Genomic DNA, 26054 nt, shown 5'->3' with positions numbered 1-26054 from the left:
CTGACACTTGGTTTTTCTTAAACATTAACTCTGTGATAAAATTTGATCAATAGTCAGCCTCATTTTCCCCACTTCCTGCCTAAATCAATATATGTGTCTCCTTTAAAGAAGGAAGAATGCACATAAAAGTTGATCCTATAGTTTTAACATATCTCAACCTAAAAGTAAGAACCAATCACCCACTTGAATGCCATTGATTTTGCTTCTTTGTCCTCTTGTGAATTAAATTACAGTGCTTCCACTTTCTAAGTAAACTTTTTATCATTGATTAATCCTCAGGGACTAATCGACTTACATTTATTTACTAAAAGACCCAATATAATGATTTTCAGAATGTGTGAACTACAAGACTAGAAAATGGTCTTTTCAGAATGTGTGAACTACAAGACTAGAATATTTTTATGTATACAGAATATTAAATTATAGATTTATTCTAATCTTACTATCCCCCGAAGGAACTCTAAGGTTCAGATCTCCAAAATAGAAGGTACATGAAAATCCCACTAATGGCATTTGTTTTTAGTGAAATGTTTCCAAATCCATGCTGTAAGTGTTAGCTAGGACCATCTATGCAACAGCTGCTGTGTTTACGTGAAGTCCTCGACGGCATGCACGTGACTTGCCATCCGCCACAGTGAGAGCATTTCTCACCCAACCACAGTATAGTATGTGCTTGCTTACCTCCCCAGGCTTATTCATGGATTCAGCTGGCACTGGACTTCCTACCCCTCTCCAAGCCTAGATGAAAACCAGAGAGATCAAGCAACTTTGCCTATACCTTTAGAGCAAGAAAATTAGTGAATGAAATTGGCCTTTTCATATTTATGCTTACAATTCTCCCAAAAAAAGCATTAAAAGATCAACTCAAAACTTTTACTTTTTCAGTAGCAACAAGCCTTAATATGTATTAATATACTACCAATATGGTAATAAAATAAAGTTATTAGTAACAATGAATTAGGGTGACTGTATTTAGAAAACATGCTTGGAAATTCTTCTCATTCAGAGCATGTATTTTCAATATCTAAGCTTACTTCCCTCTAATAGAAAGGGGGGAAATTTAAGAAAATAAATTTAAAATAAATAACCGCTCTTTAAATGATATTATATACACAGTTACTTAGAGATGTTAGCACAATCTTATTTTTCTAACTCTTGCAATTGGAAATTAGGTGGTTATGAACTTGGGAAAATTAACATTCGGTTATAATGATAAAGATTAGTAAGTAAGGAGTATATATATTTAGTTCACTTATAAAACAGCTTCACCATCCAAAAGGAAGAAAAAAATGAGTCGATGTACTTTATACAACATATATAATTATAATATGATTTAGGGAAGTGCTTTTCAGACTTTAATGAACGTGAGAATCACCTGAAGTGGTTTTTTAAATGCACATTCGTGGCTCCTCTCTCCAGAGATTCAAACCAGGAAGTCTAGGATGGAGCCCAGGAATATGCATGTTAAACATCCACCTTTACCCTCAGGTAACTCCTATAAAATTAGAATTCTGACCATTCTTTGAGAAACACCAAATTAAGATGTCAAATGCAGGTATTATTGCATCTGAACCCACAGACTCATTAGAAAAAAATGGCAATCTTAGACCATCTTTCGGATACTTTCTATTACTTTACTAGAGTATGAGGTTAGATAGCATTTTAAAGAGGCTGCTAATGGCAGTTAAGATTTATTCATTCCAGGCTCTATTTTTCTCATCTTGGTTATTAAGATTTGGCCCATAACTCAGACTTCATTGATGTTTAAAGGTCATATGGACTTCAAATTGTTTTTAACTTTCGGTTAATTTTTATTGTCTTTAACATTGCCATTTAATATTGTCTTAAAATAAAATGGAATCACATCACTTACTGTCTGTTTCTCTTTGTTTTCAAGGGAAGACGAGGAAAAACGGGTCCTCCAGGAAAACCAGGCCCCCCAGGACCACCTGTGAGTAATCAGTAGGATGACTGTTTTTGTTTTTGTTTTTGAGAATCTCTATTTCTGTGTGTCTGTCTAAAGGGTTATTTTACTCCCTGGTTGATAATAATTTACATCTTTCTACTGTTTAAAATGGTTATAATCCTTATACATCCCACCAGTACACAAATAAAGAAAGAAGGGTGGCTGATGGCTGTCCACACACCTCACCTGCATCTTCATTACACAGTGGGAAAAACTGTACTGCCTGAATGAGCACCCCAAGACAAGTCTCCAAATAAATGAATCTTGTTCTGAACCCACCTGAGTCCATCTCCTCAATTTTTTAACATCAAAGCTGGTAGTAAGTTAGATATCTGAGGAAGCATACCCATTTTTCTTGATACAACTGTTTTGTTAATAAAATTTCATAGACCATTGTTGCTGAAGATAGCTATAAAGATCTTCTAACCAATTAGTTGATCTTTTCTTTTACCTCAGGCTTCTAGAAATAGTATGCCATTTCTTGTGGTTATACTGGCTCTTCAATACACTAGAGTCTGGTTTGTGTCCAAACTACTGCACTGACACTGCTCTGTCTATAGTCACCAGTAATCTCAGAAGTGTGAGACTCCCTGGGCACTTTTCAGGCTTCATCTTATCTCATTGCTGTATAGGAACTTACACTGTTGACTGCCCTCTCTTTGAAACTCTCTGTTCTCCTTAGTGACATTGATTTTTTTTCTCCTACCTCTGAGGCCATCTATTTTGGTCTCCTTCATTAACAACATTCCTTCTTTCCCCAGCTATATGTTGCATGGATAAAGATTCTCAGTCTTTTATTTCAACTTAGACATTCCTCTTGAGTTCCAGGCTTATATATCCCACTGCCTGCTGAGCATCCCTCTATCTTCATCACTTAGCTCAGACATCACTTCTCCTACATAGCCTTTGCCAGGGCTCTCAGTGTGTGTGGTGTCATCTTCCATGATCCTGTGTTATACCTCCTACAGATACAGCACATTGTTTTGTAACTGTTATTTTCCTTATCTGTCTGCCCACTACACTGTGAATTTTTTTGACCTTCTGTTTTATCGTCATTGCCTAGGACAGTTTCTGGCATGAAGCATGTGGTTATTAATTATTTAGTGAATGAGTAAACAAAAATATATTTTGTAGATGAGAAAATGAAGACCAGCAAATAAGAGCTTTTTAAAAACTAGAACCACCCTAAATCACCACTAGAGGGCTCCAGACCTAGCACCTTAGGGATCTAATAAGGTGTGGTCATGTGCCAAAATGAACATGACTGCAGTCTTGTTGTTGATTTCATATCAATAACAATTCCGTTAGTCAGAGAATTGTTCTATTAGCAATGTACTGGTGTCAATTGATATTGAGTAAGTGGAGAAAAAAAGAGGCATAAATCGGGCATCCTGGAATTAAGTCTTTAAAGGAATAGGATTTGTTGATTTTTATTCCAAATTTTCTAGCAAAACAGAGAACACATTGTAGAGTTTTCAATAATTGTCTTCTACAAAGAAGAAAAGCTGGCGAATGCTAACAGGCAAGATTAGACCTTTATATAGTTTTCTAAATGAACAATGCTGCTTTCTAGACAGGATAATTGTTGTCGCAAAGGAAGAATTTGAATGATGAAGGCCTTTATGGCAAGCTTGCCAAATATCTAGAAGAGAAAAGGATTACACTAAATCCTGGAATGAGTTCTCAACTATAGATCAAATGAGTTGACTGGAGAATTTAGAAAATTAAGAAATATGCCACTATATAAAAGAATTTATAATATTCAGTTCCACAGGTTTCTGTTTATTGTCAGAATGTTTAGGGGAGAGAGGTAGTTATTTTATTTCAAATATTGGATTTAGAATTTAAACTCAGCTATGTGTCTGATGCACACTGGTCATTAAATCCTGAGTACACAGTATTTAAAAGTTGTTTATTATCTTTTGTAATATAATGAAATGCCAATTTCTTAGACTACAAAGATAAGGGGGAAAATCTATGCAAAAAAAGAAAAGGTTTTTATTCATAGGTCAGCTTTCGTTCAAAAAGAAAAAATATGAAACTATACCATCAGCTCATTTTATGTTTAGGAATTATGGTTTATGGAAAATCTTTGTCTTTTTGATTCTGGGATATCTCCTCTAGTCGACCAAAGTATCTTTTTTCTAATACAAATATTATTTTTTAAAAAAAACTTTATCTTGCAGTATGGTTTGTGTCAGCTTTTGGATTTTTTTTTAAAGTTGTTCACATGATTAGTTGAATTAATGATGTGCGTACCAACATGCTACAGAAAATGTCTATGAAACACCTACTCATATAATAGGAATTAGCTGAGGGAAGCATTGAAAAGGAAGGTAAAATAACTGGCTCCTCATATTTTTGTATGCCACCTTCATGTTTAACTTTTCTAAAATAATATATTTTAGCAAGAAGACTTATTTCCCAAATGTGAGAAATAAACATGATTCTTTGAAATTTGTCCTTTCAGAATCATATTAACTAATATTTTAAGAAAATGAGTTCACAAAAATAAATTGTTCCTAATTAAAATTATTTGTTACACAAACATTTATTTAAGACCTGCTATGTGCCTAACACTGTGTTAGGAGCTGGGCTTTCAAAAATGAGTAAGATACTGTCCTTGTCCTCTAGGGAATCTAGTTTAGTTTACAGAAATGAACAGAGGAAGAGAATGTAGAAAGATAATGTTAGAGTGGCATCCTTTGGGAATTGACAATTGTCGCATAAAAATTGAGCCTTAGGAAAAAAAGGAAGTCCTGTCAGTTATGACAGTATGGCTGAACCTGGAGGACGTTATATTGAGTGAAATAATCCAGTCACAGAAGGACAAATTCTGTATGATTCCACTTACATAAGATTTCTAAAATAGTCAAATTCATAGAAGCAGAGAACACAACGATAGTTGCCAGAGGCTGGGGGAAAGTAGAAATGGGGAGTTGTTATTCAACAGGTATAAAGTTTCAATTATGCAAGATTAATAAGTTCTGGATTTCCACTGTACAACATAGTGCCTATAGTTAATAATGTAATGTTACTTCAAAATTCGTTGAGGGTAGATCTCATGTTAGATGTTCTTACCATAAAAACAAACAAACAAGAACTAAGGGACTTCAGGAAACTCTGGGAGGTGTTAAATATGTCAGCTTACTTTTGGTGATGGTATCATGGGTGTTTGCATTTGTCCAAACTCATCAAATTGTACACATTCAATACGCACAGTTCTTTGTATATCAATTATACCTCAATAAAGCTGTTAAAAAAAAAAAGAGTTGAGAAAGTTTATCTAGTAAGTAAGTAGAGGAGAAGGAGACAGCAGGCCAAGTACTGCTGGCAGAAGAAAGAGCCTGAACAAAAGCATGGAGTGCTGAGCCTCTGGGGACAGGAGGGTAGCCCAGGCAGTTCTGAGACACAGAACTGACGAGTCAAGTTCAGGCAAGATTCTGACAAACCTCACATCAAAGCTCCATAAGCCATGCGGCAATATGACATTTGTGAAGACTTCTAAGTAGAGAGCCCCATGTCCACATTTCATTATGTCACTCAAGTGACACAATGGGATTGGATTTTTGAGAGAATAAGCAGGATTCATGCAGCTATACTATTTACTACTTTTAAAGTATCAGCAGAGTATTTTTTTTTTTTTTATCTATGTTAGGATGTTCCATGGAGCTACTTGTATGATTTTTTTTTTTTTTACAATTTCTATCTAGCTCAGGAGACATCCCCCTTTACTTATGAACATTTTGAAGTCAAAATATTTATTCATTTGTCTTTTTCAACAATGTAACTTATGTGGCATGAGCCCTACTTTACAGCAGGACGGTAGGTGTAAGAGAAAGAGGAAAAGTTTTGTTGGAGCTAACAGACTTCCAGTTGAGATTGGGAGATGGTGTGTGACTTACTCTAGTGGCTCGCATGCGAGATTCCTAAAGCGCATGTTAGAACTTATTATGACAATTTGAAATATAAAAATATATTAATTTTATCTCTTATGAAACAACAATGAAATCCTCAGTAATATCCCTCAAATGAGTGAATGGTATATAATTTTAGCATGTGTGTTTAGGCGGGTTAGTCTTTAGAAAAGCTAGGGGCGGGAGAACCTTTTATTTTGACCAGCAGGGATTATCTGATAAGAATCACAGAAGAACAAGCATTATCAGGAGGCAAGAATCCTTTGATAACAGCATCTTTTGCTCAGTTTCTTCAAGAAAATGTTCTTCCCTTTGGGGTTTTAGAGATGTTAAAGACAGTATTGTTATTTAGGGAGTGTCAGTGAGATTTTTTAGAAATAGAACTGAAAGAAGTCTCTAATGGCCTGAAGTAACTCATATAACTAAAACATTTTAACTAATCCCTCTACTTGTGATTCTTTATTCTGAAGCCAAATTTGTGTTTTCTCACTTTCTTAAAAAAAAACATTTGTACCAAAAAGATGAGTTGTTGACAAAGATTAATTTCCCTCAACTTTTCATTTAGTACATATATATTTGTGGAAGGACAGCTTCTTTCTCCCTGAGAGAGTACATTTCCTAAGGAAAAAAAATTCTAATGTGAACTATTTACTAACAGTAGACCTATTGAACTGATGTTATTAAATTGTCTTTATGAATTAGTATTTCATCGAAGTCACTGCAGTTTAGCTCCTCATCTCCCTGTATTTCATAGCAATTTTTCTTCTCTTTGGGGAAGACTTAATTGAAATTTACATACATGTAATTTTCATATAATAAAATTATTCTTAATCAGAATGTTTGTAATTGAAGAACAATTAAACTGGTTAACAGAACTAGCCACAACCCTTTTAGATGAACATATATTTTTTATAAAATATTGGTCAGATTTTTTATTAACAAGCAGAGCTGATGTGACCTATACAAAGGAAAGAGCTCTCAAATGTCCCCAAATAACTTCTGCCATCTTGTTTTGAATGAATATTCTTTGTTGGAGGGAAACCATTAAGTAGAGATGTCTTAGATTGATAATATATGCAAATACACTAAGATTATGATTGAGAATAGTTTGTCAAGAGGAAGCCTGAGAGCATTAAGCATCTCCCTGGGGAAGGATATAACACTAACTCCTGAGGAAACAGGTTAAAAAGAGAGGGATAGATGAAAGTATATTATAGCACTAGCTCTGCTTAAGGTACACTGTTGCCAGTGCCTTATGTAATTCTCACAATTATGCTGAGAAGTAGAAATTATCCTCATTTTATTATGGCATAAAAGATGCTTAGAAACATCAGGTAACTGCCCAAGATCACACAAGTGAAGGGAGCCAGAATTAAAACCCAGGAACTGATCCTTAAACGAACCTTTATTCTACTAGATCACAGGTATGAAAGACAAGCTTCCTAGTGTACAATTTGTCTAGGATCGACCTGTCTTAAACATCAGGCACAGAAAGTGGTTTGATTTTTCCATGGTAATTCATGGCACTGCAGTGCCTCAGGACAGCAGAACAGTTTAAGAAGACAGTGAGGAACCTAATCCCTCACTCGTGTGTCCTTGGTCAATTCACTTGACCTTTCCATGTCTCTGAATTCGAAATGGTAGTACCTGCCACATCTACTTCACACAGTTGCTAGACAAATCAAATGCCATGTATGTGAAAGAACTTTCTTGTAAATGTAAACCTCTATCTAAATATACTTAAATCCATTACTGTCTTTCTGAGCACATTCATTCATTCACATCGTATTGTAGATAGAAGAGATTATCTTGAATCTGTAATAGAACAAACACATTTTTTTCTCTGTATAAATTTCTCAAAATTCAGTTAACAAAAATTTGACCATCTCAATGAATTGCTAAAATGAGAGATGGCATGCTGTATGTGTGGAATACTTATTCTAGGTATGTAAATCTACTCATGAAGAGATACGTAAAAGTCACAATCAGGCAATAATACCAACTGAGTCTCAGTATTCAGTGATGTTTTTTTCTCCTCTGATATGTAGCTTCTTCCTCGCTTGTAGGGTTTGTTCATCCACGATCTGAGTTGTGGCATTTTATTAGTTATGATGTTCTCTAAGTCTCAACTACTATCTCTCACATTCTAATAAAAATTTATTTTTCTTTAAAGCCTTCCAGTTATCTGAGTAGCATAAGCAACAGAAAATAGTGGCCTTATGTTATGATAATGAGACCTGGAAAGTCTCAAGACTTGGAATGCCTTAGTTTATTTCAAAACATTCTGGTTTTAAATTGCTTTAGAAAAGAGAGGAAAGCAGCTGGAAATGAGGCAGAGCAGGAGGGAAGGCAGGCGAATTTAACTAATGAGCCATTAAAGGAAGTATGTATTAGTCCACCCATTTGATATTAACTTTACTTCTCATTCATCATCACTGTAAAAAGTGTTTATTAAAAACCACATTAATTTCAAAATGTGTTATTATTTCTTTCTGTTACAGGCAGGGCTCTTGATTTCCTTTCTTTTTTTTTCTGGTATTGTTTTTGTGCATTGTTTCATTATTGCAGTATGAGAATTGAGCAGTGGGCTCCAATGTGTCACATTTCAGTGCATAGCAATTTATGTTGAAAACATAGTTAAGAAATTTGTAACGTGGGGCAGCAGCTCCCTCTACTGTTATCACTGGAAAAGCTCTAAGCAAAGAATGACACTTCATGGCCCTTCAGATGATGTCCAAGGCATGGAAATTTTTCAGTGTTTGAGGCTTAATTATAAATCTACATGATTTCAAAATTGATTTTTAGGATCTTGTTGCATTTTCTGCTTATACTGTACTTAAATGTAAATGCTTTTTCATCAGCAGTCATTTTCAGTGTCATCATTTGATGCTGTCTTGAAGTGAAAACCTTTAGCTCATGGATCTCTAAAATGCTCATCTATTGTAAAAGGTTGGTAAAACTCTACAGTGTTAATTTCATGGAAGCTGACTCCAATGGACTTTATGCTTCTTTTCTAAAACATAATTTAAAACTTACGCAACGTTGTTATTTCTATTTTAGTTTTAACTGCAGTGTGGAAAAACTTCTTTCACGTAAAGCATGAGCCATTGCACATTCTTGACGGTTATGTTTATACAGCAGTGTACACAGTTAAAAGAGTAAATTTAGGGTGTGAAATTGAATTCATTTAGTCAACAAATACTTATTGATCATCTACCACGTGTTAATTATTATTATAAACATTGAATATACAGTGATTTTAAAAAAACAAAGCAACAAAGTACAGACAAGGCCTCTACCTTCTGTAACTTACACTCTAATGTGTGGAAAGGGGAGCAACGGTTAATAACTCAATAGGGAGAGAAAACAATTTCAATTTAGTATGAGGTGCTGTAGGAGAATAAACTGGGTAATGTGACAGTGACTTGCAAAGATGAGTTGTTACTGTAGGTAAAGTGGTTCGGCTGGCATCTCTGAGTATCTATTACTTGAGAAGGAGCTAGCCATGTAAGGGCCAGAGTAAGAACCTTCTGACCAGAAAGATCAGGACATGCAAAGGGCCTGAGGTGGGAAGGAGCTCAATGTAGTCAGTAAACATAAAGGAGCTAGGAGAAGAATAGCGCCAGTAAAGGTTTTGAAGCTCAGTGGCTTTTATCATGTAAGGCCTTGTGAGAGCAGAAGAGGGGATAGGGGTGGGGGACGGTAATAAGCACCAAGGAAAATAATCAACAGGTCACATCTCCCTTTTGTAAGTCTTTGTATGTTTTTATCTGAAATGGTTAGATCTTTATTTTGATGTAATGAAATTATTATTCCTTCTGATAATTCTAAAGGTAACATCATTTTTAACACATCACTTTTAGTCTTTACACAGATAAAAAATAGACTTGTTTGCTGAAAGAAAACAAGAAAACTGACAAAGCCTTGATAGTAACCCATTTAATTTCAGTCTTGCCTGAATCCAGTGGATGCAACATTATTCATTAAAGATGGAGACTCTAATCACAAATAAGTCAATTTTTTCTTTTTTTCCATAGCTAGACCTGATGCTTTCTTTCTGATAAGCTGTGGGTTAAGTCAGATAAACAGTCCTAGCAATGAACATGTATGCCCTCAGAACACCATGAAACTAATGCGTTTTTGTACCTGTACCACATTATCCATCAGTATCCCCAAATTTTGTCTTCCATCTCTAACTTTATTTACTATACACCAAGAACTCATGGTGCAAAGTTATTGTTTTCAGCATATAGCAAGGCCCACCTCTAAAACAAATTAGTACCCCAAACACATTTTGGACTGCAGAATAAAGTGGATGACCAAAAAAAAATTCAATTAAAACACTGAATTCTTGTTAAAACCCCCTGTATGTAACTACATGAATTTTGAGGCTCATGATGTCTCAATGGGAATCTAATTCATAATCTTTACATCCCTTTCAGAAGCCTGGAACTGATCAGGGTTTTGTGATATTTCTCAGTTTTCCTTTCAGCTAAGAATCTTAGTCTCTTGGGTCTATTAAATGACTAAAGGCCTTGTACTGAATGATAATATCTTCAGAGAAAATGAACCTAATCATTTATTTGAGTCAATGGGAATAGTAATTTCATTTCTTAATAAAAATAAGATGACTTCCTCAGATTTAAAATAAGGATACATAAGACCAATAAAATCATGACATGGCCAGTTAATCATTTTATCGCCATTTGTCCCCCACTAGGGTCATGGTCTCAGACAAAACAGCTGTTGCCAACATTTCTAAAATTCCAGAGTCACCTTGTGTTGCCACAGAATACGTAGACATGCAAGTAAGGCAGCTGGGGATATCAGGTTGAGAATTTGAAAACTAGCACTTGGGTTCAATTCCCTAATTACTTCTCTTTTTCTCTACCTATGAACAGCAGCAGTGGGACATTAGTAGACACCTTCTGACTTTCTGAGTTTTTCCTAATTATAGCTACACTCTAGAGAAAAAGGATTTTAACTTACAGCCACTGTCTACTTTTTTCATCTTGAATTATGTTATTGAAATTAGCGAGACATCTGAACTGACACGCATTATGCATGGCGATGATGGGACAGGATATTTGAAATCCTTGATGTGGTCACCAAACTTGTTATTAGTTGGGCCAGTACATGGATTAAACACCATTTCTTCGTGATGGGTAAAATTAGATTTTAATAAATCTGATTGGCCTTTGAGAAAATATTCAGAAAGGGAGACTCATTTCCTAAATAATCTTATAATTTGTCTTTGAGAAAATATTCAGAAAGGGAGACTCATTTCCTAAATAATCTTATAATTTGTCTTTGATGATATAGTTTCCAAAAGCATCTCCATACAGTATTTAATTTTACCAGTGTATAACTCTGAGAGGTAGGCAAGAAAACATTATCTTCATTTTCACAATAAGAAAACTCTGGGCCTTGGAAAATAAGGGGCTTAGCTAAATCCATGTGGTCAGTTTTCTCTGCACGACAACTACAGCTTGATAGGAAACTATTTTGATCAAAAGAAATTATGTGACTAAAGAAGCAACAAGTTTTCAGCATTATTTGGGAGATCTGAAACATGGAAGGGAATTTGGTAAAAAATGAGACTTGAAGAGCTCTAGCTATATACGTATTTTTGTTAAAAAGTAAAAAGATCTGAAGCAAATATGGCAGATAGGTAGGGTTTGACAACACTGGATTGTAGATTCACGGATATTTATTGTATAATTTTCTGTGTTTTTCAGCACACTTGAAATATTTCAAATTTATTTTAAGAAACAGGAAAACCATCTTATTAGATTAGCAAAGGTTAATATCATTAAGTACTTCCTCACTGACCTAGAATGTGCTTTTGTAGAATAAGACTAGGTATTTTAAAAACGAAATCATCAATTTTTTTTTTTTCTAAAACTTCCCTGAGTGCACCCTCTTTAACCACGGGGTTCAGTTGAGCCAAAAAATTGTCATTTGTAGAGTTATCATTAGTATAACTGATAGATCAGAGAGAATCCTTGATGTCACACATTGACGTTGAAAGTGGAGACTACAACCACCCCAAAATAAAACCTACAGATCATTCATTTTGCTTCTTTTCTGTTCAGAATGTCCCCAACTATTCAAATTTTGCACATTCTCTTGGCTTCTGTGTAACTTGGCAGTGTATAAACCACTGCCACCAACCTGGATATCTGAAATCACAGCAGTTTGTCTTGGAAACTGCATTTTCTCCACACAGGAAGGACTGTCGTTCAACCAACATTTTAAAAGCGAGTGAGTGTTATCGCTTAATTACAGTAAACAGAAACTCAAAGTTATCGATAGGTGCATGCTGTGTAAGCCAACTTCTCCCTTGATTTGGGTGCATTTTGAGAGATTCCTGAGGTCAGGCAAGCAGGTGGAGGCATAGTTGTTCCCCAGATATAGTTTTTGTTGGTAGTGAGCTTTTGGGGACACCATGGATACAAATAATTTGTTTCACACATCTCCATTCTTACTAGTTTTTATGCCCCTGTGGCTTTTATCACCTTGTGCTGGGTCAATGATGTTGCTTCGGTGGGGTGGCAAGGCACTCTCAAAATTCCTACTGCTCCTTACATTGCAGGAAGCTGACAAATAATATTTTTCCTTTAGCAGGACATACAGGGGAGCGATGAGTACGAAACATTTTATGGATGGATAAGTGTACTAGCAGCATTAGGTGAGGAATCTTTTTTCCTAACCATCACGCCATGGAAATCAGTCAGAAATATCCCACGCTATCAATAATGCAGTGGCTTTACACCAATTCAATTGATTTCTTTCATAAATCAAGGAAAATAAGGACCTTTAAAAAAAAATTTCCCCCTGTGGAACATAAAGTGTTAAAAATTTATGAGCATCATAGCATAATTTAGAAAATCTGCTTTTATGAAATGAGTTAATTATACCCATTGAATGCATTCACTGTCACAGCCTCATCCTCCCACTCCTGTTCCAAAATGACAAATAAAACCAGGGACTGTGCAATTTCGGAAAACAATCAGGTCACATATTGAGTATTTTGCTTATTCATACAACCATAAACTGCCTATGCCTGAGTTCCCTCAATTACACAGCTCAGTATGCAGGCCAGAGGAGACAAGCCCAGCTCAGTACTTCCTGGAATACACAGGGGAATAGTTTGAAAAATGTCCAAAGTGGCAGATGTGAAAAATTCTCATTCAAGATTCAGAAGATGCCTTTGCTGCAATTCCTCACCTGTTAATAGCACTGCTTCTGAACTTCTGAACCAAGGATGCTGGCAGTATCTTAGACTGAGACACTCAAGAGCTATCGATCTCTCAAAATATGGTGCAGGTATATGCCACTGTCAGGGGAAAACTGGCTGACACAAGAGAAGACCATGGATCAAAGTGCTGCTAAGAATTTCCAGAGATTAACCAAGAATGAACGTGTGGCTGCTGGCTTCTAACAAAACTGCTATTCCTTTTTTTAGAGGAAATCCCCAAAAGATGTCCTTGACAGAAGCTTAAACCAGTGTATTGTATTACTGAAATCTTTCAAAGTCCCAGAATGCTAATACACAAATCTCTCCTCTAGAACAAATACAATGGCTCTATTGTATTCTTGTTTGAAGGGTATTTCATTTTCTCTATTAAGTGCGACAGCTTTCCCACAGCTGTTCTTCACTGCAATTTCATGCTCACAGGAATTTCGGCCTATCAAAATCATCTCCAAACAATATTACTCTCTTGGTTAGCCAGTCTTTTTTCTACCAACTATGGCCACTTTTATTTATCCTTTTCTTATCTCATAAATAGTATGACTCTTTATGTCTCATTTGGTGTCATTTGGTCTTCAAAACTTAACTAAGATGGTCATTAAGATTGCCAGCTTCTTTCCTTTTCTTTCTCAGAAATCTCTCTCTTTCTCTCTCTAATCTAAGCCTTCCATGAGTTTGACAGTTCTCTGTGTCTGCATGTGGTTCTTCTCTTTTATCCTTACCCTCCTCTTATGTTGGTCACTTTCTCTTCATCTCTCCTTGTCATCCAAATCTTTGAAAATATGTATCTACACCGTGTCCCAGAGCTCTCTTTGCATGGCCCTTACTGGTTCTGTATCCTACTAAGGGATTCTCTGACCTCTTACTATTGAATGTCCTGCTTGATTTTTTAAAGCAGCTTTAGGATGATTGATATTTTATTTTCCTATATGTCACCCCACTAACTGTGAGGCAAACAAAGGAAAGAGTTAAAAGATCAAAGCTATGAGCTGAAACCTGGCTTTTGTCTACTTGTATGACCTTGGATAAGATGATTAACCTTTTGTTATGTGTAAAATAAGGATAATGCTCACCTCATTAGATTGTAATAATATATATACCTGACACACAGCTATTATTTTCAAGAGGTAACTATTGTTATTTGTCAATGTTATTATCATTATCCCATTTTATCATTCTCTGCCGTTTATTTGCTCATTATTTTTGTCCTACTCTCCCAGGACTTAGTGCAGGGCCTACCATTTCTAAAGTAAAAGTGTTGATACTTTTCCTGATCTATCTTTATCATCCTCATGTAACTTTTTCTTCTGCTTTGCTCCCCTCCTTTCTATTTTTTTTTCCATTCAAGTCTTTATAGAAAAAAAAATTATGCAACTAAGAATGTCGATCTAAATATATTTATTGACATATTCATCATCTAGAAAAATAGTTAGATTTTATTTTCAATGTGAACCAAAACACTTGAAAAACACCTATTTAAGGATGAGAGTATTTCCAATTTCATGAATGTATCTTTGTGTATTAGCCAAACAAATGAAACATGCCCTTCGGATTAGCTTGAAACCTGAGTTTGCCCTGAGTTTATTTCTATTTGATTTCCCAACTCATATAGTCAGAATTAACTTCAATACTCGATTCAAAAGAAATTGCTCTATTTCTAAGACCATCACACCAGAAAATCAGAGTGCTAGTCCTGATGGTGGTATAAGCAAAGAATCAGTCTTCAGGATTTTCATCCTCTCTTTTCTGTACCCCTTTCCTTCTTCACTGCTATCTTTTTCTGTCTCTACTCCCCAGTACCATCCCTTTACTCTTCTCCTTTTCTGTATCATCCAACTTGCTCTCAGGAAACACTTAATACATAATTCTTAAGAATATATTAGAGTAGAACAACTCTTAAACTTGGTTCTACCATTTCTTTATTATGATTTGGTGGGAGGAGGTCTCTAGTTTCTCCATGACAGATGGGGAATATAATAATACCCACCTCACTTAGTTATTATAAAAATCAGAAATCATGTATTCTGCAATCATATCACCCTGCCATTCAAGAAATATAAGTGAAAACACTTTTAGAATTATCCTAAGCTATGTAAATGTGAAGCATCAGTATTACATCTCCCAGGAACATTTGAATTTGAGCTGGTGATAAAACCTAGTGCCAAATCAATCAAACTTTCTTTATGGAGTTTTAGGCGTAAACCAGAAAGTGGGTAAGATACTTTGATGAACAAAAACTCCTTCCCAAGAGCCTTAAATTTTATCTAATACATACTGTCTGGCCCCTATTCCCATCGTAATCCCAAAAAGGAGAACTTGAGGTTTCTGTATTGAAATGTAAACAATATCAACATTAATGAACCTTCTGGTTTCAAAAATCATATTTTGCTGTTTGAGCATTTTCAGCAGTTTTGGGGGTAGAGGAAGGGAGTGTTGGCATCTCCTTGGTCATAAAAAAAATGTAGCAGAAGCATTCTCAAAAAAAATAATCCATTATAAAAATACAACTGTTTAACTCACATAATTAAATCCCAAGAGACACTGAAAATTTCATTTTGAGCAAATATTTAAGATAAAAGGATCTGTGTTTAAAAGAAAACAGGATCGATTTCTCAAATATTTTCTATCTAAAAGAGTATTATTGATTTTTCTCTCAGAGTTAGAATACAACTTTCTATGTTGTAATTCTGGTCAACAGTACATTCGTAAGCTCTCTTCTGCTCCACTGGAGCTTGCTGCACTTTTGTTTTCAGTATTTAGCCAGATTCCTAGATTAATCTGAATCTGCTGGACCTGTCGTCCCTGAGTTTGAAAGCAGCAGGACCTCTTCTCTGTTTGCTGCCACTTCTAACCAAAGCCAACAAGCCAGAAACTGGCTTTCCCTTCAGAATTTTTTTTGTAAGAGTAATGATTCTACTGAGTTCAGTGAACATTTAAGGGAAGGGAGAGCTACTATGTACCGTATCCTGTGTTGTGATAGGATAAAAAAGATGGAAACTCCTTGCCTTCAAGGAATTTTCATTCTAACTAGGAAAACAGACACGTCCATAAGCCACTATAATCAGTGTAAATGTGCTTTACCAAGTTATATATAATGTTGTAGATGGAAATATATGTGAGAGGAAAAATTCAGACATTAGTTTTTCCAAGATTACTGAATATTGAAAGATGCTTCATCTTACCATTCCTATGAATGAGTTTAACCTTCCTATGATGTATTTTTTTTTAATATCAAGGGAAAAATAATTACTGATCTCTCTCTTTATTACTAGCCATTAGAAAATTGGAATTTTTTTTTTTTTGAAAATTAGCCCAAATAACTTTCCAGTAATGAGCTTTCTATTCTGTTCTTATAGTAAAGCTATTTTTTTGCATGTTTTGAAGAGATTGGTTAATACAGCTTTCTTCAGAGAGGTTTCTGTCATTTGAAGTAATGACAAAAGTAAGTAACTTGCTACTGAAGTTAATTGGAAACCCACAGGGCCAGAAGACAATTATGTGAAACCTGAAAATATGTATTTGTGAATCTCGCAGGGAGTTCCTAATAAGAGAGTGAAGACCAATGGTGCCTGGAGAGAAGTGGCAACCATATGGCTCGAGGAAGCTAGTCAGCAGTTATGAAAAACTAAACGATGTGTGTAGAGAAAAGGGAGAAAGGAAAATAGCTCAGGAGGGAGGATCAGAGAGAGAGTGGAATGGTTGACCGAGGAGCCATGGAGATCTTGATTCAGAATATCGAGGGTGTGCTAAAGCCAAATCAAAAGACTGAACCTTGTCTTGCACAGAGCTTGCAGGGAAAGGAAAAAAGAAAAGGCTAAAGTTGAGTTCTTCGATGTAAGTGTCTACATGAACTAGCTGAAAAATGGAAGTGCAGCCAAGACCAGAACTGAAGAAGTATGGTTTTTAACTGAGAAGTCTTCCCATCTCTTAAACTTTGGGAATATGTAGCCCAAACTGGCATCTACTAAGAAGATGATAATGCAAACAACTCCTCATTTTCACACCATGCATCTGATGACACTGGTGGCAGACATCATGATATTTCTCTATTTTTCACCTCTATCTAACAAGATTTTAGCCAAAAAAAAAAAATCTTCTTAAACTATTGCTGAGCATATACACTCTCTAAGCTTTAATTCACTTCTTCACACTAAATATGGTTCTTTGCAGTAGGAAATAACATTAAGATTTTTCCCCACTCCAGATTTATGGACCCCTCAGATAATTACACCTGAGATAGTTGGATTCTGAACAGGTGTATCTCCCTGGAGTTCATGAGCATTTTAAAGCTGCTCTATAATTGTATACTCATCACGTTAACCCAGATGTCCTATGTTCCCCAACCCAATACAAATAAAGTAGAACTGCATGAAAGATAGACATTAAATAGCCATGATTTCTATATGGCTATATTTCAGGTCACTATGATGAGCAAGATATTTGGGACATTTTTCCTTTCTGTAAACCTTCAAATGATTTTCCTAGTAGAGCTCCTGAGAGCATTAGCCAGGGCTGATGTGCCCTCCATAGCTGGCTTCTCTTCTACATTCAGCCTGGGCCATTATGCATCTCTTTGACGAGCCCTTATAATTGCAAGCTTCAGAGAAAGTGACCTCTCAAGTGCCCTGGAGCATCTACTATAACTGTGATGCCAGGAGACCTGTCACTTATCACAAGTCTTTAACTTCTCCTTCTGCAGAGTTGATTGATAGTCTACAAGACTGACAGCTCTTGCTAAACTCGGAAACAAATGATTCCTTGGATCTTCTCCAACTGTGCTTTGTACCAGAATAGAAAATAGAAAAATAGCACATCTCTTGAGGATGTGGCTGTAAGACAGCCACCAATTCCAAGACCCCAATGTCTGTATTGTTTTTCAGACAGTAAACAGAGTTGCTCTCGGCATTTATGTGTATAGTGTTTTTATATGGTCACCATCTCCACATTGATTGAGGTCGTTTGTTACTGACAGTTTCAGAACAACCCAGTGAGTCATTGCTACGCTGACTGCAGTCAATGTACAGTGAGACTGCCTGAGGATTCATACGGGTATCTTCTTTCTGTGGCTTCAGGGTTTCTTCAGCCCTCTGGGAGAGTTTGCATAAGGTATTGCCTGCAGGGCAGACTGTTAGCTGTACATCCCTTACATTAAACTTGAAATTTGTGGTACCCAAAATATCTCAGTGACTAAAAGAAAAAGGAAGAAAATATCATCATACTCATCAGCCAACTAAGTAGTAGAGCCTACAATTTCAGATTGACTACATTTGGAGTGTTTATTTTGTGGATATGATATTTTATAGCAAGAACCAAACATATGAAAATGTAGAAACAACTTTTATAGGTTTATTAATCTTGTGGCTATCTGAATAATATTGTTAAAACTTTTCTATTGGCCAATAGCTCTGTTCAGTGAGCTCTGCTCTTGCTATTATTATTAGAGAGAGGAGCGGCACTGAGCTCTCCTACCCTACCCCTAACGGGATGCTCAAGAACAAGGTCAGGATTCCAGATGAGGACTATATTCTGTGTTTATGAAAAACACCTATGCCCTGCAGACAGATAACCAGTCTGTAAAAGAGCAGACCCAATTCTTACCCAGTTTTTAATTAGCATCATCCTATTATTTTTACCATTCTCATCCATACTGCTATCTGTTGTGTGCCATGCAACTCTATCAAACTGTCCACTGTCCTGCTTCTTTTTCCAGAGCCCCTTTGAAGGCTCCCTCTTCTCATGCCCTTTGACCACCTGCTCTCCCCACCTCCGCAAAATCAAATAGGATGCATTTTGAGTACAGTTGTGGATTGAGAAGAATTTTTTTTTGAGGGAGGGAATATCCAGGCATAATCTCCCTATCATGTCTTGAGAGGTAGTATGAAGGTGATGGAAGATACAGGAATAGATAAAAGGGCCTCCCTTGGCCATTCAGTAGGACTACATCTAAAGGCAAAGTGCTTATTTCCTCCCCTCCTGCACCAAGCACAGTGCTGGCTCATAAGAAGTGCCAAGTACAAGTTTTGTTGATTTTTTTTTTTTTTTTAATTTCAATATGGGGAGTAGAACATGGAAGAGTAATCACCCAGTATCCTTGAAGGCACGGTCTGCATGACAAAAAAAAAAAAAAAAATTCCTGCAAAAATTATTTTAGGCTAAGAGTCTGCTTTTAAGTTAAGATAGTAGAGTAGGTGAGAAGTGAATTTGGGCCCAGGCTGCCTACGTTAAATATTCGCCCTGCCTCTTACCAGTGATATCAGCTTGGGCCAGTTAATAGTTTCTAATCCTCGGTTTCTGTATTGTTGAATTGAAAGTCATGACGGTACATACCTCATGGTGTTATTGTGGAGATTAAATGAATTAATTCATGTAAAAACCCTGGTATAATACCTGGCACACAATAAGTACTATATAAGTATTTGCTATTATTATTTGATTGAAAATTTTGCTCTATTTGAGAGACTGTATTATTAATTGTTCTGCTATATTTAGGAGCCCCAATTATTAGAAAGAATGTGTATGAAGCTAAATTTACCCACCACATCACTATTCTTTCATCTAATTTACCCTATTATTAACACACATTCACTATTCACTAAACACTTACTATGCATATATCTCTAAGTTACCTGTTAATGATAGTACATATAGTATCTAAAATTTTTAGCCTCATTATATAGTTGTAGGAGGATCAATGTGTATGGAATCTCATGTCTCCTGAGTTTCAAGAATGAGTTTTTAACTTGCATCTCCTTGGCTAGAAACTTTGTGCAACAACCTCCAGCTCAGTGATTGCTTTCCTCATTACTTCATCTAACTGACCTAGAATACTTTAGACAAAGTTGGCTGATAGAAAAAGAACATGAAAAATATGTAATGCCATGAGAGTTCTTTTCTGACATTAGCTTTGTTTTTATTTCAGCAAGGTAACAGCATCATTTGTCTTTCCAATCACAGGCGGCTCCATTACTCATGAGGCCTATTATTTTCTTAAGAGTTATACCAACCTGCTTTGAGACATCCATCACTACATCTTTGTGTCCTCTACATTTAGTGGCACGATGCAAAGAAAATATCTTTAGTCACAAGCCGTTGATAAGAAATACTAGTCATAAAAGTTAAACATCATTAATTTTTTCGATATACCTAAGGTGTTACTATATCAGTGAGTGCAGCTATCAATGGTTCCTTAAAATTTTCCAAACTTTCATTACCTTTTTAAAAAAATAATCTTGTATAATAGTAATGTTTGATTTGCTTGTTCATAATCTTTGTCTTCTGAGGTAAAATGTAGAGAACTTTGCCTCTATAATATTTTCACTCCTCCTAGGAGCCTTTGAGGTCTAGATGAAATATGCAGTCTCTTTTCTGAGATAGCTGACTCTTTTGGCTTGAACTATTTGATTTAAAATAGTGCTAAGGTTTATATTGTCTTATGGCCCTCTCCCCAAAATGTAATGCCTGAAAAACTCAGGAAAAAAAAACTTCTCTTTCTTTCTTCCTGGAATTTTTAGGGACAAATGCCTTTACATCTTTCCTATCTTCCCAGAGCTCAGCATAGTGCTTAATGAATATTTCCACGTCAACTAAAACTAGGAGTATTTAAATTTCTTAAGTATGAGGTTTTAGAGCAGACATCTTTTTCTGGCCTGAAAGTCAATGTGCAGCCCATCTTCACCCAACTAATTCGAAAGAGTAAAGCAAAAGAAAACATACTCTTCGATATTTTCTAGGTTAATAACATGCGGTTTCACATTTCTATAATACATTGATTAAGGCCCTGTAAGAAGTATCAAAAATAAACTGAAACTACAGTCTCTTCCCTGGAGGAGTTTCATGGGTATAGTTACTTTTAATAAGGAATATACTGATGGCTGATCTTCTAGTAAAATGTTACATGCTCCCAATTAGGACTCCTGTATTCGTTCAGGATTTAACCTCAAAATACCTTTAGGAACCTGATGAGTCAATGCCTCTGTAATTCTCTGTTAATTGGAATACTTAACTAAAAAGACTCTTCCTTTTTCTTAACTATAAGGTTTCAAGAGTTCTTAGATGTAGTTTTAAAATACACATTGTTTTGGTAAATGTGTAGGTATTTATCATTGATTTGTTTATAATACAGGGACCTCCTGGAACACAAGGAGTACAACAGACTCTTGGTGGATATTATAACAGGGTATGGCTTCTTTTTTCACATATTATATACAAAGATTTTTGTGTGATTATATTTTTGAAAAAAAACTTTAATTCTTAACTGCTCAGACTTTGAAACATGATCATATATTCTTAACATCTTTCCATACTGAAAATGTTTCAAAAAAAGTATTTGCCCACTATCTTTTTTCAAAACCAAGATATTATCTATATAAAAAAATTTACTTCAAAGTTTGCAAAACTTCATGCAAAAATTTAATGCAAAAATCATGTTTCACCATTGATAATATCATATATCTAATTTCTCTGAGGACAGAAAGAGATTGTTTGCTACTTTGAAGCTCCAGGTAGCACAATAGGTGATAGATTTCATATCAAAACCAGTAGGTACTACACTAAAATTTCAAGCAAGCATTTACATACCATAGGTCAAAACTGGGGGTCCCCTACCTTTCAAGGAGAAGCCACTTTTAACTTCCCCAAAGTTTTTAGATTACAATTAGAATGGATGGAATCCTGACGTGGAAGTATCTGAGTGGCAAAAGGCAAGACAATTTTGCTTCCTATCTCCAAAGAAGCACAACAAAGGGAAAAGAATGTGTGTTGACAATGAACTAAGACTCAGAGACCTAAATGAGGCTGTTGATTGACTCATCATTCAATAACAAATATTTGGGGTCTGATCACTTGATATGAGTCATTCTTTCCACTGACTAGGGTCTGTTATATACAAAGTAGCTTATCATTGATATGGTACTGGTGAATAATTATGCCACAACAGTAAAAACAAATTTAGAGACACTCCTTTATGTCTTTCCTCTGTGTTCTTGCTTTCTGTTCCTACAAATTCTTGACTATTGCTATTCCTCTCTTTTTGGAAATCCCAAAGAGACACTGTGTGCCAGCAGAGACCTTGAAGATAGCAGGTGCTCAGATAAGTGTTCGTTAAATGACAAGCTAATTAATTTTTAAAACCCCAATTCTTTTTTCATCAGGTTAAGTTCAGCATAAAGACTTAGATTATTTGTGGTTATATTTCAAGAGTGTAGAAAGTTTGTTATTTTAGTAATTCAATCTTAAATTCTCTCATTTACTTAGATTTTCCAGGGAGAATTATATTAGGAAGAATGGGGTATAATTAAACATTTTCTGACTAGATCTATTCTAGCTTTTTCAGAACATTGGGGCTTGGCACAAGTGAACAAAAGTAAATGAAGCATGTCTAAAATTAATCAATAAAGATACAATGCTTTTCCGTAATGACAACTACTACAAAATAAGATTTATCACAAAAGCCTTCAAAGTAATAAGAATGAGTTGGCTCTGATGTCACAGTGTCAGCTAGAAAAACTTAAAGAACACTATATTACTTTCACCCTTGGTATAAAATTTACCAAGTTGCTACTCAGCTACTTAAATATTTGCTATTCCTTGCAAAACTTTTAAAGCTCATATCTTTACAAGTCTCCCAACACTACTTGTATATATAGTTTATCTTGCCGATGAGTCAGTTTTCCCTTAAATGAAGATATATGGAGCATTTATATTTTAGTCTAAAGTTGGGAATGTAAATTTTTAAACTTTAAGATTATATTTCAAAAAACGGGAGGCGGGGGGAAGGAGGGGGTCTGACCAGAGCAGGCAAGTAGAGAGTCTTGCTAGTAGCAAACCAATACTTTGAACTTTGCTAATCGTCTCACCTAAAAGAACTCCAGCTGCCCTTATAGCCATTCCAGGATAGAGGCTCACGGGTATTTAGTCCACATGTGCTTAAAATGTGGCTTTAGAGCTGGAGCATAACTGGATAAAAAAGAGACTATGGCTTTTCTTCCCCAAATGATGCATTAGAAGCACTTAGCATCAGAAGGCTTTAGACTCATCTGGGAATTAGTGGAAGATAGCTTCCCAAATACACTTCATTCTGTTTCCTTCTGCAAGTAATGAGAGCTGTTACAGTGAGGTCCCACCAGGATGGATAGACAGGCAGGGCCCGCCTTCCCAGTACCTACACTGCCCAATGTTTCTGGATGGTAAACTCCTCCTTCTCACTCTCAGCTTTATAAATAAAAGGTGGGGGGGGCGGAGGGGGGATGCAAATGTGCCATATGACCGAGATACATATTTTCATTTGGCAGTGTCCCCCACCTTCACCCCCATCTGTTTTTGGATACTGAGATTGGTTCATTTTGTAATTCATCGCATGCCTGATGGTCTGGCTGTAGCAAATGAGCATAAAAGAAAGAGGGGGGAGAGTGAAACTTTCCTGAAGATTAAATAATGCATCCTGGATTGAGATATAAAAAGTGACATTCCAAGGTTAAAATAATCTTCCTTTTTAAATTGGCATTGATTTATGTAATGTCTGCACTAGAGTCCTGGCTTCAGCTCCTAAGCTTGAAGCAGCTCCAGGAGTCAAGCAGCCTGCCGAAGCAGCTACCCATGGGAGGATGAGCAGCAGACTGCTCTTGCACATCCCCTCGAGGCTCTTCTAAACTAAAAGAGCTCATGGTTCATCCTTTCATCCCAGAAATCCTCAAAGGCAAAGGAATTGCTCCTCAGTCCCTGTACAAGAGTTGATTTTTCCCTTATGTCATCAGAAGGAGAAGCTCAGGCCTAAAAAACTCTGACCCCTTGCACCACAAATCAAAAAGCAAATATGGAAGGAAAAAAGGAAACGAGGAACAGAGAGAGAGAGACTAAGGTCAGAAAGATTACCTAAGTGTGTTTATGTGTATTTTTGCATGCCCACTTGAGGATGCAAAGAACAAAAGGTAGAAGATTTCCCTTTCCATCACAAAAATAATTTGCAAAACAGCTGCTCCCATTCTGCAAGGTTGTTTGCAAAGAAGCAGCAATGCTGAGCATATTCTTCCCCTTAAGGAAAATCTGCTCACTAACCAGCAAGCCGCTCTTCATTGTCTCCAGCTCTGGGAGTTTTAATAAAAATTCGATAGGCTCTGTCAACTGCAAACGCCATCAGATCCAGAGCCCCTTACAGCATTCTAGATGGAGAAAAAAAGTGTTATCTGTGGAGGCCGTGTACTGGAGGGTTTTACATTTGATATTGTTTTTAAAGATCCACATTGAAAATGCATAGTTGTATTATCTTACATCAGTATATTCAGTGAAATTTGCAGAGAATCAGTCTTAGCTGTTGGAGATTGATGCTGTGCCCTCCAGCAACCAATTCTAGTGTTCACTTCTCTAAATTGCTGACAAAAAAAAAGAAAAAATCAATTTGCTAGCAAAATAATCTATTTTTCCTTTCAAGTATCAAATTACAACTTCATTTTAATATCCACAAACTAGAAAGGACAGAAAATCCTTCCCCAAAATCAAATAGTCAATGTCTTTCTAAGCCATGAGTTAAACCCAATGATGGCACAGAAAGTGAAAGCTTCCTTGGGAACGCTGGAGGCAACCTTCTAGACCAGGTAGATTTAGAAATAAAATTTAAATACTTCCTGTCTCTCCCTATACCCCGGGATCCACTAGTTTTAGGAAACATTATAGATTTAGGCACAGACATATGGCTTTTTGGATCTTAGTTTTATTACAGAGAACCTGGAAACCCACCTGGGTCCTTTCCCACCCCTGTGTGGTCTACCACACTTGGAGCTGGTGAAATGTTTTCTTGCAAGTAACTGAGAGATTGGACTTAGAGCCAGCTTTAGGTCTTATTTTCAAGAGAGCATGCCTTCTTATGCCACATATTTTATTTTAACTTATCAGGGCTACTGTAATAAAGTATCACAAACTGAGTAGGTTAAACATCAGAAATTTATTGTCTCACAGTTCTGGAGGCTGGAAGTCCAAGATGAAGATGTCAGCATGGTCATGCTCTCTCTGAAGGTGCTAGGGAGGGATGTGTTCCAGGCCTTCCTCCTGGCTTCTGGTATTTCCTTGGCTTGTAGCAGCATAACTCCCTTCTTCACATGGCATCCTCCCTGTGTGCACATCTCTGCGTTCAAAGATTGTTTTTATTAAGGACACAAATTAAATTAGAGGGGTATACCCTACTCTAGTATGACCTCATCTTAACTAATTACATATGCAAAGAACTTATTTCTGAATAAGGTCATATTCTGAAGCACCGAAGGTTAAGACTTCAACATGTGAATCATGAAGGAAGGACACAATTTAGTCCATGACAGATAATCTGTTTTTGTTTTTGTTTTTTTAATTTTATATTCCCTCATGTTCCCCAGAACCTAAACTGGGAGATTTTACTGACCCCATGTCCTGGTAGGGGGTTTATGTCCTTGGTCTCTTTTATTATATTGAGCCACAAGAAACTGCTGAAATTTGACTCTTTAGAGCTTATGAAAATGGCCGTCTCCTATGGTTCAACCAGTACATATCCAAATATAGTCTCTTCTTTCCAGAGAATACCCTCTTCATGGCAATTGGAATAGCTTGAGTCTTCCTACTTGTCTGACTATAAGCTCCAAAGTCCCATTCACCATTTCCTACAAGAGAACAAAGGGCATGTTCTGACATCCCAGAATTCTTGAAATGTGCAGGCCAATTAGTACCCCGCCACACACAACCCTCACCACTTCACCAGGGACTTTTAAATAAACACATTCAAAACTATATAGCTGTTTCATTTATTCAAAAGGCTTGTAAGAACCCATTCAAATAACATGGCACCAGGGTACAAAATGACTTAGTAAAATTAGAATAGAATCTGAGGCAGAACTACGGGTTCCAGAAACACAAGAATTATACCTTATTATTTCTGTAGAGCCAAGTAAATGTC

At 36.1% G+C, this 26054-nt stretch overlaps 1 protein-coding gene across 1 annotated transcript in view; it reads left to right on the top strand.

The window, feature by feature from the left end:
* The window catches only part of COL19A1 (collagen type XIX alpha 1 chain), a 317873-nt gene that overhangs the window by 214537 nt on the left and 77282 nt on the right, over nucleotides 1–26054 (top strand). The window contains exons 16-17 of the mRNA XM_011361196.1: nucleotides 1898–1951; nucleotides 21261–21314. Coding sequence (XP_011359498.1) covers nucleotides 1898–1951; nucleotides 21261–21314 — 108 coding nt within the window. The remainder of the gene's footprint in view (nucleotides 1–1897; nucleotides 1952–21260; nucleotides 21315–26054) is intronic.

The sequence above is a fragment of the Pteropus vampyrus genome, unplaced genomic scaffold (genome assembly GCF_000151845.1).
Source record: "Pteropus vampyrus isolate Shadow unplaced genomic scaffold, Pvam_2.0 Scaffold64, whole genome shotgun sequence".
NCBI lineage: Eukaryota > Metazoa > Chordata > Mammalia > Chiroptera > Pteropodidae > Pteropus > Pteropus vampyrus.
This window is presented reverse-complemented; position numbering and strand designations above follow the sequence as displayed.